This window comes from Euphorbia lathyris, chromosome 6 (genome assembly GCF_963576675.1).
Source record: "Euphorbia lathyris chromosome 6, ddEupLath1.1, whole genome shotgun sequence".
NCBI classification, from domain to species: domain Eukaryota; kingdom Viridiplantae; phylum Streptophyta; class Magnoliopsida; order Malpighiales; family Euphorbiaceae; genus Euphorbia; species Euphorbia lathyris.
Genome location: NC_088915.1, coordinates 35,729,751 through 35,750,091, shown reverse-complemented (window position 1 = coordinate 35,750,091; position 20,341 = coordinate 35,729,751). Strand labels below are relative to the sequence as shown.

Below are 20,341 nucleotides of genomic sequence, written 5' to 3'. Positions count from 1 at the left end.
TAGCAGCTTACGCTCTTAGCCCGACCTGTAGCGATTCTGACCCATGGTACTGGCCTTTGAGCTCTTCCGGAAACTATTCGGTTGGATTAGCTTACGAGCTACTTCTACCGTCTGTCAGTACAAGCGAGAGGAATTGGGATAGGGTTTGGAAGCTTGCTGTTCCTGAGAAAATCAAGGCTTTTATCTGGACTGCTCTCCAAGGCGGGTTGTTATGCAACATTAATCGGGTAAAGAGAGGGCTGGCCGATGTTCCGGACTGCATAAAGTGCCGTTAAGGGGAATCTGAATTACACATTCTATGGGATTGCTTCATTGCTTGAGGTTTTTGGATGAGAATCGTCCCATGGAACGCAAGATCGGCTTTGTTCAGTGGTAACCTGAAGTCGTGGATCTTTTTTAACATCAGTTGTGATCGGGCCTTTCATCATTTGCCGTGGTCAGCGGTTTTTTCGTACGCCATCTGGTTACTTTGGAAGCGAAGAAATGGTTGGGTTTTTGGCAGACAGGATGGCAATGAGTTTGGTTTAACGCTAATTCTGGGGCTTTGCAATGAATTTTGCCGGGTGCAGGAAATGTAATGTTGGCGAAGTCCAACGTCTTTAGCATGCACCGCATTTGGATCCGATGGCAGCCGCCCGAGGATGGTTGGGTTAAGGTGAACACGAATGGTGCCGCCAAAGGAAATCCGGGTTTAGCTTCTGCTGGGGGCTTGCTTCGCGGGTCGAATGGCGAATGGATTGGGGGATTCGGGTTTAAAATTGGATGGTGCACTATCACACTCGCTGAGCTATGGGGTTTGTTCTACGGTTTAAGTCTAGCCTGGGGGAAAGGGTTCCGGAATGTCATCGCGGAAGTGGATTCGAAAGTAGTCTTGAAGCTGTTAACTGACGTGGTGGATCGTCAGCACTCGTATTCTTGGATAATTGAGAAATGTCGAGAGCTAAGGGATAGAAATTGGAATCTAACGATTAAACACATCTTTAGGGAAGGTAACTGTGCTGCCGACTGGTTGGCGAATTTCGCAGGTTCTTGTGACATGGGATTTCAAGAGTTTGATCTACCCCCTGCAGACCTCCAGGAAACACTCTATGCAGATTGCCAGGGTTCGGCTACTAGTAGATTTGTTCGTAGCTAATTTTTTGTGTTTTACCTTCTCTCCCTCTCCCCCTCTTCTCTGGGCCTAGTGCCTTCTTTGTTAACAAAAAAAAAAGAAAAAAAAGAATATAAACTCCTATTACTTGTGCTTGCAACCATTTGTGCCTGGATGAAAATTAGCAATTCCATAGCTGCTATACATCTTACTATCTTTGAGCATGCCTTGTATGCATTGGAAAAATAATGGAGAATTTGGTAAGAGCAACACAATACTCAACAGATCACAGGTAAATAGAATAGAATAGAATAATATAGTATAGAAGAGAAGAGAATTGTCATAGATTGAAGAACTTTAGATTGAAGTGATTACAGAATAGGCTAAAGCCCCACAGGAAGGAAACACCTCCCCCTCCAATTAGAGCAGAGCCCTGCAAAGACTTGATGAGAATTAACCAAAACCAGCCTATTCTCTTCCTTCCCAACCCTATACTTATATCCGAAAAATACTGCCAGCTCACCGTATAAGAGATAACAACCCTATATGCAATAACTAGCTTATTCCACCCATACCCCTATTGATAACTAACTTATACCCTTTGTTCTGCTCCTCGTCTTCTTGCGTGTGTATCCTCATAGCTTTAGGCCCAATTGATGTTTGATCCTAGAGATCCCCATTACTAGCCCGTTCTTTACCAAAAAAGGTCAGTTTAATAAGTGCATTTCATTGAGTATCTTAAGTTCAGTGATTCCTTTAGTGAAAAGATATTGCCGTGCCCTAAATATATGATGTCTATTCAACTTTTTAACTTCCTCTACCAACTACCAATAAAAGAGAGGGAGGGGAGGTGGTGGAATTTTTCATTTCCAAATTAAAACTCTTCTTCAACCATGCCGAACTTCTTCCAGAGCATGTAGTGTTTTCTTTTCCTCCTCCAGAGACTAAGAAATTTCTGCGAACATTCTACTAATGATACCTGCAAAGTGAAACCAATGGATGGACGGAATAATAGATTTTTGTAGATTTAATTTTTTTAATTTCTTTTTTCCTTCCCTATACTTGTGCTAATTTTAACTTTTTGCGAGAATCTTATTTCAGAGAACACTTTATCGATTCATTGAGTTCACCTGGTATGATGACATAAATGCAGGTAGAAGATATGTTGAAAAGAAGTTTTGCGGAGTTCCATGCGCAAAAGAAACTCCCTGATTTGCAGAAAATTCTGATGGTAAAGCTTTCTCAGCACCCTGCCAAATCTATCGAGTAAGTATATCAGTGATAAAGTCTTAATTTCTAATATATATATATATATATATTTGTTATTTTCTTATTTCAAATGTTACTAGCAAGCAAGTATTATTACTTCAGTTATGCAGGTTTTTTCATTATGTTGCTTGTTTCAGCATGAATTTATATGTCTAGACGTGATGATTTTGATGTCTATTACTTTATCTTATCTTCTGGTGATCTTGTGACTAATCTGGCTTTTCTCTCAAATACTTTTGAGACTATATGTCTATAAGATCCAAGGACAACTAACATGCTGAGGAATTTGATGTGGAAATCTGATGGCTTGGGATTTTTACCACAATTTTGAATTTGAATTGTCTTTTATCTCATAAATGTCTTCTGTTGGATCTTCTTTGCTCTCATTTACATTTAATATTTTAAGTTTCTTAAACCTTAGTACTCCAAATATAGTTACATGGAATGTCATAGATGCAAAAGAGCTAGACTCAATGGCTTAAGTATTATTAGCTACTTTGGATTAAGCTTTTGATTATAGTAATTGTAGTTCTATTTAGACTTTAGAGTAATTACAAGAACCCCCTCAATGAGGTAGCTGGATATGGGGAATTTTGCTTCTTCCATTTGCACACGCAACGCTAGGTGTTTGCTTATTGCTTTCTCTCTCCTCTTGGGATTGACCAAGACTCTTCGGGCCTTGAACCCCATCATTAATCAAGGTCACTGTAGCGCCGTCGTTGTTTCAATTGCCTAAACTGCCTATAAATTTCAACATTTTCGAACCTTTTACCTACGTAATTTCTCCTATGACATTTTCAGTGATTGCGCTACCTCTTTTTCAGTGATCTCTATTTCCTCCGAACAAGTAAGTCTACCTAAACTTTCTCTCTGTTTTTCTTATCTTCCTTCTAATATGGCCCGTAAAAAGCCTAATTTGTCAAACCAAGCTGGTCCAACTGGCTACTCAGGGCACCCTTCTTGTTATTTCCCCCTATTGCTGTGGTCCCGATAGGAGAATCAGTCCCTTTTGTCATTTTCGTCTTGCTTCCAACTCCTTTCGAACAAGGAGTAGTGATCAGGAAGCTGCCCTCGTCGCCCGTTAAGCGAACTGGAGGCCTTTCTGAACAAGGCCCGGAGGCCAAATGTCAAAGGTTATAGTGATTGCTCTTGTCCCTCCAAAAAGGTCCTTGGCACCTGCTTCCATCGCTAAAAAAGGGGCCTTGGCGCCTGCTCCTGCCACTCAGATTCCTCTGCCTCGGCCTACTTTAGCCGGGGCTAGGGGGAAGGGGAAGGCTCCAGCCATCATCCCTCACTGGACGGAGGTGATTCCTGATCGTATAAATCTTGACTCTTAGGGGCAGGCCCTATTCAACAAATACAACACCTATAATGTAAGCTCTCTCTATCTTTTTGCTTTTCGCCAACTTTGTTGTGCATTTTTGAAGTCTAACCGATGCTTGTGCTTGTTCCAGCTTTGGTTGGAAAGGTATCCCGAAGGGCCTCTTTTGGAGTATCCTTCCATAGCCTGCAGCCTTGCTCACATAGCTCGGATTCCTACTGAAAGGGCTCTATTCCATCGCCAGTCAAACGAGGCGGTTGTGGAGCTTCTGAACACCCGTTTTGCGCAGGTAAACCATGAATTATTTTCGAGTTTCCCTTTGCTTTTGGTTCGGTAATTATACAACTCTTTTGAACAGGCCTTACCCTTTTATGCCGAAGTCGTTCTTAGGTTGGAGACAACTTTGTAACGAATCTATGAGCTTCAGCAGAACCTTTGAGATGCTTCTAGCAAGAATAATGAAGAAGCTTTAAAAAAGGCCCACGAGGAGCTAGCTCAAAAGAAAGATGACCTTTGTTGCGAGCAAGCCCAAAAGGAAGAGACTATTCAACCGGAGGTTACCTGAGCTTAGAATTGACCAAGACTTCTTCGCCTACCATTGCTCGACTACAAAAGGAGTTGACCACTGCACAATTAGCCCAACAGAGGGTCGAGACCAACGAGGAAAGGCTTCGGGCTGAGCGTGGCGTGGGTTGAGCGAAGGAGAAAGGGCTTGAAGTTGACCTTAAAGACGCTCAAGACCGGCCTTGAAGAACATTGGGCTTCCGAAGGACAAAGAAGCTCAACTGGCGCAAAGGATGCTGTTGTGGCTTCTCTAACAGCTGATATAGACTCGGTTGAAAAGAAGTTTCATTCTTTCGAAGGCGAGCTTAATTAGCTGAAGGACTTGTATAAAATTCTCTAGCACCTTTTGGGTGACAAAGGGGACAAACTGCAAAAATTGCAAGCTGACATGGTCTTCGAGAGAAAGGCGAATGAGAAAGCTAAGAAAGATGTTCCATGTGAAAATGATATTGGCTGGGGTGACTTAATAAGTTCAACGTCAAGATCCTTCGTGCGAACAGGGAGAAGTATCCGTATGCTGACTTCAAATTTTGGGTGAACATCTTTCCTCCCGAGGATGATGTTGAGTGTCCTAAGTATGACCCAGATTTCCCTGATTCCGATGGAGAAGAAGAGGTCCCCCAACCTAATGCTCCGGTTGGTGAAGTCTAAGTTGAGGCTCTCGAAGTCCAGGTTCCTGATAATGTTGAAAGGCCCATCGAGGTGGTTGATGCTGAGGATCATCTTGAGCCAGCCTAGTAGAAGACTGAAGGCCTGATTGAGGGGCCCTTCGTCGAAGGCATGGTGGCGAAAGAACTAGAACCTGGAACTTCGAGTACTCTTGGTGTTGGTCTAGAAGCGATCATCAAGTCATTTTTTTTTTTTTTTTTTTGTCGTAAAGTTTCTGTAAACATTTATTCTGTGCAATTTATACAAGTTTTCTTCCCTTTACTTTTATCGTATTGTTATTTAGCTATTTGTCCTCTGTTATTGCTTGATTCTCGTTAAGTTGTAAGGTGGAATTCATGATCCATAAATCTAATGATCCTTACCACAATTTAGGATAGGTTTTCTAGAATGTTTCCGAGGGAGTGTGGTCTTGGAATTTATTCTACTTGAGACTTTTGGTCGAGATCCTTGTACCATGCATATGATTGATCTTTAATATAGTCGATTTAATATAGTCGATTAAGGAATTCCGAAAGATAACTCATAAAAAATGCTAAATAGTTGACGAAGAAATTTCATTAATAGTTTGACTGTCGAAAGATAGGAAGTTACATACGTCTGTCGTTTGGCAGTTACAATGTTTGCTCTTTTTCTATCTACAAAGTAGTAGCAAAATGGCGAAAGTAATTTTATTATATTTGAACCTTAATTGGACCTTGGACCTTTCAGGCGTAATTGTAATACTTGCGCAAAGCAATAGCGTTCCATGTCTTTGGTATTGGCTTGCCATTCATCTCTTTCAGACGATATGTATGAGAGCTAACGCATTTGGCTACCTAGAAGGGTCCTTCCCATTTATTCCCTATCTTGCCCTTACCTGCTTCGGCTTGGGACGCTTCTGTGCTTCGGAGAACTAGATCCCCTGACTGAAACTGCCTCGGCCTCACTTTCTTGTCATAGAATGCCTTCTCCTCTGTCTATAGGCCTCCATCTTTATCGCCATTCGGTCATGTTTCTCTTCAGCCATATCCAACTTCCTTCTCATGTTGGTCTCATTGTCTGTCGCAGAGTAAACCACCCTCTTGGATGTCGACTGGGATATATGCCTCGGTTCCATAGGAGAGGGAGAAAGGGGTTTCTCCAGTAGTTGTCCTTGGGGAGGTCCGATAGGCCCACAAGACGCTTGGCAACTATTCTACCTAGTTTGAATCAATGAGCTCTAGTCTTTTTTGTAAGCTTTGAACAATGGTGCGGTTTGTTACCTTTGTCATTCCATTGGTTTGGGGATAAACTACGGAAGTGAACCGAAGCTTGATGTGTAACTTTTGACAATAGGTTTTGAAGGCTGTGCTATCAAACTGCTTCCCATTGTGCATTATGATTGTATGTGGAATCCCATACTTCGTGAGTATTTATTTATCCACAAAATCAATACCGGCCGCCGCTGTTATGGAGTACATCGACTCGACTTCAACCATTTGGTGAAGTGGTCGACGACTATAAGTAGGTACTTCTTCTGCTTTTTGACCTTAGGAAAGGGACCATAATATCGATTCCCTATGTAGCAAAGGGCTAGGATGGGTGGATGATATTCATGCCCGATGCTGGAGATCTTACTACTAGTGCATAACTTTGACAGACTCCACATTTTCTCACGTACTCGGCAACATCCTTAGCCATCAAAAGTCACTAGAATACTTGTAATTGTGCTTTTCGGGCGAAGGCTTCTCTCCTTCATGAGCCCCACAGTCCCCCTCGTGAATTTCCCTCATAATATATTAAGCTTCATCAAAGCCCACGCACTTATGCAATGGATGGCTATATGATTTCATATAAAGGTCCTCTCCTGTTGCCGAGTATCTTCCAGCCTTTCTTAGCACCTTGATCCTCTCTTTTCGATTAGCAGGTATCTCCATTGTTATCGCATACTTGCCGATTGGATGGAATCATTCTTCTGATGTGTCGATCACCATTGCTTCTACTTTGGTTGTACTAGGTTGGGTCTTCTGCTCCATGATGCAAGGGCTAAGGCAGGGTCCGTCTGGGTGCACGCCAGCTTAGCCAACTTGTCAGCTCTCTTATTCTGCTCTCTTGGAATTCTCCGGACCTCGATGTGCCGACCTTCCAATTTGTAGGTATAGTTTAATTGAATCCTTCTTAGCCTTGTATTGGTTGGTTGCTTGGTTCACTACTAGCTTTGAATCGGTCTTGATCACCACGCGGTCAAGTTTTATGACCTTTAGGATATGGAGTGCTTGAATCATTGCTTTGTACTCAGCGACATTATTTGTTGCTGAAAAATTTAAAGTTGCCGCGTACTCCAATTTGATCTTTTATGGGCCTCTAACATATACCCCGATCCCTGCTCCTTATCTTCTTGAGCTTCCATCCACAAGAAACTCCCAGGTTTCCTTCGTGAGCCCCAATTCGCTCATCTCTACTGGTATTTCGACTAAGAAATTTGCTAGGGCTTGAGTCTTGAATGCCCTTCAGGGCTCGTACGAAAGCTCGAACTCGGTGAGTTTTTATGCCCATTCGGCCAATCTGCCAAATGTCTTTAGTCGCCCGAGGATCTTCCTTAGGGGCATGTCAGATCCAACCACAACAAGGTGGCTAATTTCTCCAACCTGGGATATCTGGTTTCGGCGTCCCTCAGCACTCAACTTACGTAATATATCGGGAATTGCTTTCCCCCTTTTTCCTTGATCAAGATCGTGCCTACTAACTCGTTGGCCACACTTATGTACAAATAGAGTGTTTCTCCTACCTCGAGCAAAGGTGCCAGGAATTCCTTTAGCTTCTTGAATGAAGCTTGGCATTCAGCTGTCCACTAGAAGTCTTTCGCCCCTTTCAAGCTTTTGTAGAAAGGTACGCTTTGCTGAGCATAAGATGAAACGACTTAGAGCATTAATCTTACCGATCAACTTTTGCACATCATTGAGCTTCCTTGGAGGCTCCATTTTAAATATTGCCTGGATCTTGTCGGGGTTAGCCTCAATTCCACTTTCGGAAATCATGAACCCCCAAAACTTTCTGAGTCTACTCCAAAGGTACACTTTTCAGGATTGAGCTTCAAATTATAAACTTTTAATGATGCAAAGATTCTAGTAAGATCTTTCACATGCTCCTCATTGGTTCTGCTATTTACGATCATATCGTCTACGTAAACCTTTACCTTATCCCCTGTTAGGTCTTTGAAGATTTCATTTACCAACCTTTAGTACGTGGGCATGACATTGTAACAATACGTCCCTTTTTGTGTGGTGAAGCTCGTCTTTTTTTTTTTTTTTTTTTTTTTTTTGTCTTTGGGGTTCATAGAGATCTCTGTGATGCGTTGCAAAAAGAGTAGATGGCGTAACCCACCGTTGAGTCGATGAGCATATCAATGCAAGACAGAGGTTGTAAATCCTTACGGCATGCCTTGTTTAGATCGATGAAATCCACACAGAGTCTCCACTTGCCATTAACATTCTTCACCAACACAACATTGGCCCTCCATTCAGGGTACTCAACTGCCTTAATGTGGCCACAATCCAACAACTTCTGAATTCCAGCTTTGATGATCTTCTCTCTTTCGGAGCCATGGTTTCTCATCTTTTGCCTGACGCCCTCCACTGATTCATCAATGTTTAATGAATGTATCACGACATTAGGTGATATTCTAGTCACATCCGCCGGGCACTATCCGAAAGCCGCTATATTTTCTTTTACGCAGTCCAGTACTTGAGTCTTTACAGGTTCAGCTAACTCTGAGGCAATTTGGATTAGCTTTCCTTCTGCCATCCGTACGGTCTCTAAACGCCAATCGGCTTTCCTTCAGAGATGCCATGTACGTCTCATGCACTACCATCCGATTACATTGAGCCACTGCCATTCCTTCCTCGGTTGGAATCTACCAAGCCAAGTGCCAAATAGATAGGGCTCTGATCGAGTTGCATAACATCGATCTACCCATAATTGTATTGTAAGGTAGAAATGTGTCTACCATTAGGAATTCAGCTTCCGTCCTCCATTTGGGCCCAGAGTCTCCTACTTCCACCTTAAGCCGAATGCTACCTAGTGTGTCCACTAATTCCTACCAGTGGGGCCGTACTGGGAAGCAACTTGTCCGGGTTGATATGTAGGGTTTTGAATTCTTTTCTCGTGATAATGTTGATTGGGCTTCCGGTATCGATGAAAACCCTCTGAAACCTGAATTCTGCAATCATTATCTCAATGACCAACATATCGTCATGCCATTGGTTCGACTTGTTCTTGAGGTTCTCGAAATAGAAGTCAGATCAGGCCTCCCACACAGTTCCAGGCTAGCTACCTCTCTCTTCCTTTTGGGACCTGATCCTCCTGCGATTACATTAATGACACCATTCGACATCCTTTCATTTGGTTTCTTCTCCTTTCGCAAGGTATCTTCATATTTTTCAGGAAACAACTTACCACTCTCAGCCATCTTTTCTAACTCGACGATGAGTTGTCTGCAGTTTTCCGTATCGTGGCCCTCACTTTTGTGGAACTCACAATAGGTGTTGTTGTTGCGACTCAGTGTTTTTTCAACTTGCTTGGGTATTGAATGTGCAGTTTATTTCTTTCCACCCACTACATAACTTCTTTTCTGGGAGCGTTAAAGAGGACTAAACTCTGTCCTCCTGTTCTCGTTGCTTCCGCTGTTCTCTTTCTTTATCTCCTTCCCCAGCCTCTTGTCCTAAGTTGGGCCAAGTCAATCCTTTACCAATGGATTCGGCTTGTGCTCATCCCAACAGGTATAACTTCTTGTCCTCTTCATCAAGTTCTGGAAACCTCGGGACTTGGAGGTGACAATGCTCTGCTGTAGGGCCCAACTTCTACAGATTCCCGCCTTGGAGTCTATCGCTCCGCCGACGTTGAACTCCTTTATCCGAACGGCTAGCGCGTGTAATCACTCGATAAACTATGCTAGGGTTTCTCCTTCGGCCTGGGTTACCCTGTTCAAATCCTGCATCGTCTTTCCCTCGTGGATGGATGTGATGAAATGCTCTGCAAATGATGATGCCATTTGGTTAAAGTTCCGAATGGAACCAGGGAAGAGCTCTCATATCAATAAGTCGCCGAATCCTTCAGAGTGAGATTGCGGTTGATCTGCCTGCTAATCTCATCAAGGAACCAATGATGTTGAGAATCCAGGGGTTCCTGGTGGCGTTGGCTGTGAGGCCTGTAGAGATTTTGCCCGAGATTCCACCACCCCTTCCCTCCTGGATTATACGCTCTGGAACTCGACTGGTCATAGCTCCATGGACTGTGCTAGTTATCAGATTCATTGCTTGATGGGAGCTCGTGTTCAATCCACGCTTACCGCATCAATTGATGTTTTTCAATATGTGATGCTTTCTAGTATCTTCTTGAATGACCTAAAAGGGAGAAACAGCTGGTTAGAAAGGGTCCGGTTTCCTGTGAACCTAGTCCGATGCTTAAGTTAGTAAAGGTTGAAAGAGGGGTTGAAAGCAATTAAAATATTGGTGACTGTGATGTTACTTACCTCTTTAGGGTGCTCATCTTTTCTATATATATATATATAGTAGTTTCAAGGTTAGTTGTTGTAATTTTTGGGAATCTGTGCCTTAGTGACTTATTGGACAGATGTCATTATCCGATTGATCTTGAGGTCCTCAAACCGTTATGATGCCGGACGGCTCGTGCATCCTGCGTAACTGCCTCATATGATCCAAGTGCTCTCTTACCGATTCTGGTCCGAATGGTGGATATTGATCCACGTGGCTTGCCATATGGCAGTCGTCCTTTACGTAACCGCTTCGCGTGATCCAAAGGCTCTCCTCCATTCGTCGTACTGTTCTTGAGATGAACGGTGAATATTGATCCACGTGGTCAGATGGTACTATAAGCATCTTCTAAAGATATTCCTTAGCTTGGATCGGACGATCCCTGAGTGATCCGGATCGTAAGGAGGGCATCGATCCACGTGTAAAGGATGCTCATTAGGAATATACTCGAGAATATTCTTTAGGGTATTAGATGTCCCCCCCTCGGCATGCCTCCGAGTCCTTTAGGGCTCGGTTTTCACATTGGTCTTGGTAAAATGGCATAGTGGCATAATCAAATAGGTAAGGTCATTTGCGTCCTTCAAGGGTTCAGTGAAGCACGTGAAGTCATTCTCTAATGTTTGCGTGAGGTAGCTGGCTATGGGGAATTGTGCTTCTTCCATCTGCACATAATGCCAGGTGTCTGCTTATTGCTTTATCTCTCCTCTTGGGATTGGCCAAGACTCTTCGTGCCTTGAACCCCATTATTAATCTCATTAATCAGGATCAACATAGCGCCGCCGTCGTTTCAATTGCCTAAACTTCCTAAAATACCCATCACTAAGTACCTTGAATTTGTCCATCTAGGGGGCGAGTGCTCCCTGGTGAGGATCAAGTTATTACCCGTGCTCCTGAAGGTCATCTAGGCTTTTACAAAAATTTCCTGGAGCAAGGGGTGAGGTTCCCTTTATCCGACAGCGTCTTGAACATCTTAAACGAATATGAATTTTTGCCCAACCAAATTACGCTGAATGGCTGGCTCGCTCTCCTTTCCATAATCATGATTGGGCCACTTTGGGTTTCACACTTTTTTTCCATTTGGTTCAATGGTTGAACCATAATGAAACCAGTTCAATTTTAGTAAGAGATTTTAATGCAGACACAAACCAGACTGACCTGGTTTTAGGTGCAAAGGATCAGGTTACACCATGATAAAACCAGTTTAATGTTGGGTTTGTTCCCCCCTATTTCTGTAACTAAAGTTTATGGGCCTCCTTATCATTATAATATTTTTAATTGCAAAGGTCTTCCAAGTATCTCAGAAGTTGCGAGAAAATGAACTACCATGTAGCTTTAGTTGTTTGATTATCTTATGGTGTCATACGATTTTGTGAGGTTTCTTTTTGGTTACCGATCAAACATGGTGCTTTCAATGCAGGTGTATAAAAGGCGAACCTGCAATTGAAGAATACTATGACATGTACTTAGAGGCTGAGGAATATAGAAACCAGATATCAGAGGTAGTCATGCAGTCCACTGTTGCCCAACAATTTCTTCAACCTGGAAGAGTGGTAGTGGTGAAGAAGTCACAATCAGTGAGTTCTTAATTTGTTGGTGCTTCTACTTTCAGTATGTCGCTGTATCAAATTTAATTCCTTTGATTGCTTAGAGTCTGTCTTACGGAGAGCATTGGCAATGTATAGCTTTTGATGAAGACAGCTCTTCTAATTAATTTCTTAATTGAGCATCTGCAGTCTCACTAAGCTTTCTCCAGTTTAGCAGTTACTAGTTCCATTAGATGGGTTGGTTTTCAGTTTGCAAATAGTAAACCTACAGAAAGTGGTCTATGTATACTGTGACAGATTATACAGAGAAAAATTTATGACATCGAGGATCCATTTGTTTACTGAATTTTGTTGTAAAAAAAAATCTGAAATTTTTCTGGTGCATTCGACAACTCATAACTGGTCAATGAAAAAGATTTTTTTTCGGTCAAAGGGGAGACTAACCTATTTTAGAGGAAATGACTTCCAACTTTTTGAAAGAGCTTATTTTTTCGGATTTGTACAAGAATTAATCTAGAGTGGAACTAGGTATGTGCCAAATAGTTCAGTAACTAAGACCAATCATGCCTGGTTAGTCGCACCGCGAATATCATTAGACGGTCAAAGTTGGAGATCCAAGCCGATCTGTTTCTTGTTTTTTTTTCCTGCCTTCCCTAATTAGTGTTTATAAAGTGAAAAGGGATAAGTTGCAAACAATTTACCCCTAACTTTGGCAAGGTGGACCAATTTCAGACATATTATATTTTCTGCACCAGTTGCATATCAGTTTGGTTCAGGAAAAGAAAAAGATTTTGCATTTTTTGTAATTTCATAATAGATTTGGAGATGGAATACCTTTAAGCTCGATGAAATATTTAGATTTTCATTTTTCTGTCCAACACATGTAGAACACATGATAATTTTTTTTATGTGTATACATATATCTGTGATTTGTTACAATGAGTAATAACATGACGAACGTGTGCAGTGGAGGTTCCAAGATTCATGAATATAGAGAGGGTTTCGTTATTGATGTCTGGAATTGGCCTAACTTGCAAAATTTAGGGGTAAAATTGCACCATGGCTGCCAACATAAGGGTCTTTTTGTACCTTATCCCAAGTGAAAATATGAAGTTTTTGTGGGTTTATTTTTTCTCTATTTAAAGAAAATTGAGATTTTCCAGTACACTTCCTGATAAGAAACAATTTCAGAACAGAGAATATTTAGATGAACAGAATAAGGAATTGATGAAGTAAATGAGGAAAAGTGTAAAGGTAAACAGACAACCAGGAAGGATATCTTCCCTCTCTCAATGAGAGCCCTGCTGTAAGCAGATTTGCAAATACAAAATTATCTTCCCTTCCCCCAAACAAACTACTCTATATAACAGAATTAATCCCAGCAGCTTTAAAAGGGCGGCCCGGTCGCATTACGCGTCCCCGCTGAGCGAGGGTCCGGGGAGGGGTCCCACCACAAGGGTGTATTGGGGGCAAGCCTTCCCTTGCCAATTTAATTGACAAGAGGCTGCCCCTAAGACTCGAACCCGTGACCTCTGGTCACACGACAACAACGTTTTACCGTTGCGCCAAGGCTCGCCCTCTAATCCCAGCAGCTTTATGAAGAAAAAAAAAAACTCAGCAGCTCACACCCCTAGGTGTAACAACTTTTCCTCTAGATACCCCTAGAGTAACTAACTTGCCAGCTAGGTGTTAATCCTCTGTGGCTTCTTCTTTCTATGAGTGTACACCCTCAGTTCTTTAGAACACTTGTAGCCCGTTCTCTATCACTTCCAAAGCCAGAATTTAGTTTCCAAGTAATCTTAAGCATGTAACCAAACAATAGGGAGTCAAGTATTTTGTCAATAGATATTTTCCTTAATATTTTTAGTTATTGCATTTTTTGTCACCGAGACAAGTGAAGCCTAAGGGCAAAACAACTCCGGGTGAAAAGTGAAGAGTAGCATTAATTTTGCAGAACATTTGCTTATTATATTTTAATTAGATTTTATAAACTCAAGACGAAACTTCAAACTAAATGGAGTCAATGACTTGGGAAGATGCTTCCCATGCATATAATTTTATTCGTGCTTGCTATTAATATGCATGCGGATGAAGTTCTTTCTTGGTATTATCATTTCGATTCTTTTATAATAATTATGATTATTCCTATTATTATTATTTAATTATTTATTGTAGTAAATGGGGAGTAAAGTCCTGGATCTAAACCCAAGAACCCCACCCTCCTTTTCAGAGGATGGTATTAATTTGCCAGAGGCCTACTGATTTTGAATTCTTTGATTTTTTGAATCATATAATTGCTAAACATTTAATCTTTTTGCTTCACCTTTGAGATGCTTTATTGATGCACTAGTTGTGGGATATTAAATTTAGACTATTATATTACAGGCACAAGACCACTTACTTGGAGTAGTTGTTAAAGGACCTTCTGCCGGCATGAAGCAATACATAGTCTTAGTTCTCAAGCCTGATTTGCCATCATCAATGCAGATTTCTAACTTGCAAGATAAGCAGACTGGCGATAGCTCACAAGGCTATTTGCTTATGCCAAAATCAAAGCGTGGTGGAGAAGACTACTTCTATTCTTCAGGTTCTCGCAAAGGATCAGGTGCTATCAACATAAAGTTACCATACCAAGGCACTGGTGCTGGTGTTAGTTATGAAGTTAGAGGAGTGGATAATATCGAATTCTTATGCATATGCAGTAAAAAAATTAAAATTGACCAGGTTGGACTTCTTGAAGACGTTAGCAGTACAGCTTTCTCTAAGACAGTTCAACTGTTGTTGGAAGTGAAATCTGATGGAAATAAATATCCTCCTGCCTTGGATCCACTGAAAGGTAAATCCATTTCTTGATGAAGATTATGTTTTGCTTTTAGGGAAAAGTGAACTGTGTAATTGTTAGCTCTGCTGGACTTGCATACTACATCTCCTCTATACATGCCTTCAAAGATCAATTCAGTCTGATGGATAATTCATATAAAACGCAGTGGAGTTCTTGTTTGGAGGATGACACATTCTTGGCATTGACTTGCATTTTATGTGGTCAAAAGTTTGGAAATTTATGAGTTCTATATTCATTGCCATTAGCTATGCTAATCAAATGACCTTACACACTTCATTAAATATTTCCAAGTGATCTCCAATGCCTTACCTCTAATCTTTGTACTTTAGCAATGGTGAACATGAGGCTTGAAAGATCAGCTATTTGTCCTCCTGTTACATTCCTGTAGCTAAGATTTTTTCCCTTAAATAGCGGTTGAAGATAAACCCCTGTTCATGTTTGTTATAGCTAGTACCCTTATTATAGGAATAGGAATTAGATTCTATAATCACAGGGATGCGATCCATAATCACAGGGATGGATTTGATTTCTTTCCATGTATAGCATATTTGCTCATGTATGTATCGATCCATAATACAAATCATACAATTCTGCCATCTTCTTTGTTAACATGTGTCAAGGAACCAATTGAACGAAAAGCTTAAGCTGATAGTTAAGGCTTAACAATAAATTTTATTATTATCTCTGGCACGTCCGCATGCGAATACCCCTGGGCTTGAAGTGTGTACAACACAGGCCCATCTTACCATGTGTTTGAAATTTAATCAACAAATGGGGTTGCCAAGATACAATCTCTCGATCACTTGGTCTACGAGGCATACCATGTCAAAGAACCAATTGAACTAAAAACTTCGCAAAGCCCATATATCAATCCGTGCTAATATTAGCAAATGCGCTGTCAGAATTAGGAAAATTGCGGTGTAATGAAAGCTGTAATCAGTTGGCGTGCAGTGTGTACTGTTTTCTGCCTGTCAAAACTACTAGCTCAAAAATTTGTGTTAATACCATGAGCTGTTGATGTTAAATATTTTTATACTAGTGGCATGCAACCTTATGATATGGTAATATAATCATCTTTCTTTTATTCTTGAGTTGCAAGAGAGATTTAATTCAAGATGATGAATTCTCATATGCTTGGTGATGCATAATTCATTGTACATTGTATATATTAGCAATCATAAGTAACTAGTTTATAATTGAATATATTTTTCTCGCTTTTTCAGTTTTTACATGTTCTTTGTTGTTTCCCTGCAGAGCTAATTTTAGTTTTGCATAAAACCAAATGCTGACTCTTGAAATTACTTCTTTTTTGGTATTATTTGGCAGATCTGAAGATGAAAGATATGGATGTTGTGCAAGCATACAGCAAATGGACTAGCCTGTTGCAAAAGATGGCAATGAATAAGTGTCATGGGTGTATAAAACTGGACGAGCACATAAACTTGGCAAAAGAAATAAAAAAGCATAAAGATGAAATTACGATGCTAGAGTATGAAATGTCTGATGAAGCACTAAAACAAATGCCAGACTTTCAGGGCAGGGTGAGTTTTATGATGTCCTGCTTGGTTGTTCTTTCTTTGTCTTAAGTTGGATGTCCTGCTAATAATCTCAGGTAGTCATACAACACAAATTTGAAGAATTTAAATTGTGCATTTGCTTGCAGATAGATGTTCTGAAGGAAATTGGTTGTATAAATAATGACCTGGTTGTTCAAATTAAAGGCCGTGTTGCTTGTGAGATGAACTCAGGGGAGGAATTAATTTCTACAGAATGTTTATTTGAGAATCAACTTGATGACCTGGAACCAGAAGAAGCAGTTGCTATAATGTCAGCTTTTGTATTTCAGCAGAGGAAAACTTCTGAGCCTTCTCTTACTCCGAAGCTGGCTGAAGCTAAACAAAGGTAATTCGGTGATTTTTTTCATGTTTTGTCAATGTTTTCTGCTTGTAGCTGTTAAAGCTCAAATCACATGTGATCTTTCTCGATTTCTGTCAAGGCATTCAGGTTTTTGCGTAAGATGCTCGTTTGCCATTTTAATCCTTAATCTCATATCATTAATGAGCCTAAAAGATAATTTTCGGAGCATGCATTTAAAATTCACCTTGGTCATATAATAAAAGTTCAGTTCTTCAGTTTTATTTTATGTTAACTTTTATTCTTCTTTATATTTCAACTTTAGTTTCATTTCTTAAGCCTAATCCCAGATATTTGTGAACCTCAGATTATACAATACGGCATTAAGGCTTGGACAGCTTCAATCCCATTTTAATCTACAAGTCGACCCTGACGAGTATGTCCGGGACAACCTTAAGTTTGGCCTAGTGGAAGTTGTTTACGAGTGGGCAAAGGTTTGTTTTATCAAAACACATTAGTTTTTCTTTTACCTTTGACTAGTTTTGATTTTTGAATGCCTGTCTGTAATGTTATTTTTGTGAACCAGGGAACTCCATTTGCTGATATCTGTGAGCTTACTGATGTACCTGAAGGAATGATTGTACGGACCATAGTCAGACTAGACGAGACATGTCGGGAGTTTAAAAATGCTGCTTCTATTATGGGTAATTCTGCACTCTACAAGAAAATGGAAACTGCATCAAATGCAATAAAACGTGATATAGTTTTTGCAGCTAGCTTGTACATTACGGGAGTATAATTGTTTGTCCATTGGTTAAGCAGCATAATAGATGATGTAAATGAGCCATTAATTTATGTTGTATATTAATCTGCCGATGACCTGGTGGAATTTTGACTGTTTAGTGACTTTAACCTTGCTTTGAGATGTAAAGATGATCATGGAACTCATTTAGCCTAGTTTAACATCATAATCCATACTCACATGGACAACCTGGCATCACACTTTTAGTCAAGACTCGTGGTAACTTTCAAAGTGTCTTAAACCGTTAAACGGCACTATAGTTATTGCCCAAGAACACCAACAAAAATAAAAATAATTAACATCTTTAAATCTACCGATCTCTCAATTTGATATATTGAAATCAATTATAATTTTCAGTGGTGAAACTCTTAGCCTAGTGGTGGAGAGCTTACCTATGACTAGGGAGGTCATGGGTTCTAATCACATCCGTGTCTGGTGGGTATTTTCATTTTTTTTTTTGGTATTATTTTCATTTCTTTTTTAATGTAAGCGCATTGTGCTCAATTTTTTTTAAAAAAAAATCAATTATAATTTTCTTTTCATCCTTTTGGTGTCTCATAAAATGGAGAAAATTCTTTTAATTATAATTAGCCACTAATTTTCTACTATGCTCTTATTTATTTTGATTTGAAATTACTAAGTTTACATAAAATTGAACGTTCTATCTTTCAATTAAAAATAAAATAAAATTCATATCAAGCCCTTCCCTAACAAGAAAGTTATTTGTAAATATTTTTTTTATATAAGAAGTTAGTACTAGTTTTAAATATTTAACTTGATTTTATTTTATTTATTTCTATTTGGTGCTGCATATTTTTCTAAATTTATTAATTTCACACTAAAAAAGAAGGCTATTTTGCAACCACTTAGTTTGATTTTTACTTTACCATTCTTGAAGTTGATAGGTGCAGCTGGTGTTAATTTATTCTGTATTCAATTATTTGTTCAATTATTTGGAACAATAGTGCTCATATGGATGACTGAATTCACTATTAGATTAAGATTTATTAAAATCTTACAATGGAAATTAAAATCATCCTAAAACTCATATTTAATAAATTTAGGTATAACGATGATTTGGTTAATTAGGATCCGTTCAAACACTACTACTGGATTTGGGGTTCCTATTACTTGTATATATGTGTTAATGTATCACTCACTCACACTACCAAATAATTAAGTTGATAAATTGTTTTGGTGGTTCTGGAAAATTGTGAGTTAATTAGAGAAGCAACAATATATATAAATATGATATTACACTTGAATCCAATTCAATTACAATCGTAGTTGACAAACCAAGAGACATAGAAATAGTTGGTACAAGAGTAAAAAAGGTGATAATTAATTATCACTCCTTTTGGGTTTGTTTGAAGCAAAAGAGTCGTGGTGAGGAAGTGGAATCCAGTCATTAGTTGCAGGGTTTCCTGTGCAAGATGGGTGAACATCAACACCAACAGCAGTGTTGTCTGGTCTTAAGCTGAAGCATTTCCCATCCTCCATTTTTATGAATCCTGTTCCTGTCTGAAATTTAACATACATAATTACGGATCGATGAAAGTGAAAAAAAGCAGAGTAATTTATAAGATTAATACCGTATGGTGTTGCTTGTCAATGCAGTTGAGATCTTTGTAGTATTCTGTTTCCACAAATTCATCTCCTCCACCTTGTTTTCCCTCCTCCTCCTCGTTAACTACTTTCTGTAAAATAAAGTGTAAGTGTAAATTGTACATATGTCAAGTGAAATAGGTAGTGAGATGAGGTTACCTGATTAGATTGAAGATGTTGGAAGACAAGGAATTCAGGAATTGAATTAGAAGAAGACGAGGAATTGAGAGCATCTTCATACTTGGTTGAATGTTCACTTCTTGAAGGCTTTGTATGGCGTTTGGGAGCTAATTCATCAAAATAATCTCTAGTTTCTTCTTCAATTCTAGCCTCTTCCTCTTTCCCCAAGTGAACGTCGCTTCTGTTTGCCCTTCTCTCACTCTCACCCTTCCCTTCCATCTCTCTTCTTATCTTTTATTACTCACACTTTCGTTTCTTTGCATATATTATATTATTTATATTGTCCACAAACAAATATCTCTAACTTTTCCAACTCAAAATAAAAATATCTTTTTCTATTTCCGGTGGTAGGTAGCTATTTATTTCATCAAAATATCTCCCAATTCCCTTTTTTCTTTCTTTCTCTTATTTCCCATCTCTTTGCTATATATCATTATCTTTATTTGCTGGATAAATATCTTATCAACATACTTTTCCTTTAATGATATTCTATTATTTGTGGGGATGGATAAGATTCAAATTTACTCAATTTTTTTTTTTATAAGTACATATTTAACCTTATAGTAGTACTCATAATTTGGTCATTCACGGCTCTGGTGAGCACTACTGTTTAACCTTAAGTAAAAATTAATACCTAATATTTCTAGGTAAGGTTCAATTTATCCATATCTAAAGAAAAATTTGAACAAACTGATTTGACAGTTATTTAAATTATATATTCAATTTTGGTTGGTTGTTTGTAACCGTATTATAACACAGTAAACATTTTAAAAACATTAGTAGAACATTTGTGATTAATTTATATATGACAAACTTTTTTTTTGAAATGAACTGTAACTTTATTTTCAAAGAATAGACATATCTCGAGTTAGGATATTTTCAAGAAATACAAGAATAAAAGAATGAATGAAAGAATTAGCATAGGAACGAGCATTACGTGTCATAACATCTGCTGCGCAGTTTGCTAACCTTGGAACAAAAGCCACCGAACAATTCGGGTGATTATGAATAAAAAATCTAATCTCTTATATTACCGATCCATACTCAGTAAGGTCTCGACTTTTCTTGTTGATGTTATCTACCCCATTCTT

General features: G+C 39.4%; 2 protein-coding genes across 4 annotated transcripts in view; one reads left to right on the top strand and one right to left on the bottom strand.

Annotated features, from left to right (window-relative positions):
* The window catches only part of LOC136232330 (DExH-box ATP-dependent RNA helicase DExH11), a 35,637-nt gene extending 17,959 nt beyond the window's left edge, over positions 1 to 17,678 (top strand). For both annotated transcript variants that reach the window (XM_066021402.1, XM_066021403.1), the window contains 7 exons: positions 2,244 to 2,356; positions 11,841 to 11,997; positions 14,353 to 14,803; positions 16,136 to 16,350; positions 16,473 to 16,711; positions 17,031 to 17,157; positions 17,250 to 17,678. In XM_066021402.1, coding sequence (XP_065877474.1) covers positions 2,244 to 2,356; positions 11,841 to 11,997; positions 14,353 to 14,803; positions 16,136 to 16,350; positions 16,473 to 16,711; positions 17,031 to 17,157; positions 17,250 to 17,462 — 1,515 coding nt within the window. In that variant the 3' untranslated portion in view covers positions 17,463 to 17,678. The remainder of the gene's footprint in view (positions 1 to 2,243; positions 2,357 to 11,840; positions 11,998 to 14,352; positions 14,804 to 16,135; positions 16,351 to 16,472; positions 16,712 to 17,030; positions 17,158 to 17,249) is intronic.
* A 1,005-nt stretch (positions 17,679 to 18,683) lies between these two features.
* LOC136232947 (uncharacterized) lies at positions 18,684 to 19,531 on the bottom strand. Of its 2 annotated transcripts, none has more exons than XM_066022435.1 (3): positions 19,230 to 19,531; positions 19,058 to 19,162; positions 18,684 to 18,982 (listed from the first exon to the last, which is right to left on the bottom strand). In XM_066022435.1, exons 1-3 carry the CDS (start codon positions 19,467 to 19,469, stop codon positions 18,968 to 18,970), a joined length of 360 nt encoding a protein of 119 aa, XP_065878507.1. In that variant the 5' UTR covers positions 19,470 to 19,531; the 3' UTR covers positions 18,684 to 18,967. The 2 variants fall into 2 exon arrangements, with proteins under 2 accessions (XP_065878507.1, XP_065878506.1); XM_066022434.1 differs by having other exon boundaries at positions 18,684 to 18,986; positions 19,230 to 19,523.
* Between the last annotated feature and the right edge of the window lie 810 nt (positions 19,532 to 20,341).

Coding starts and splice junctions, on each gene's coding strand:
- LOC136232947 (XM_066022434.1), bottom strand. CDS start 19,469: ATGGAAGGGAAGGGTGAGAGTGAGAGAAGGGCAAACAGAAGCGACGTT. Junction 19,163..19,229: donor AACATCTTCAATCTAATCAG/GTAACCTCATCT, acceptor TTTATTTTACAG/AAAGTAGTTAACGAGGAGGA. Junction 18,987..19,057: donor TTGACAAGCAACACCATACG/GTATTAATCTTA, acceptor GTTAAATTTCAG/ACAGGAACAGGATTCATAAA.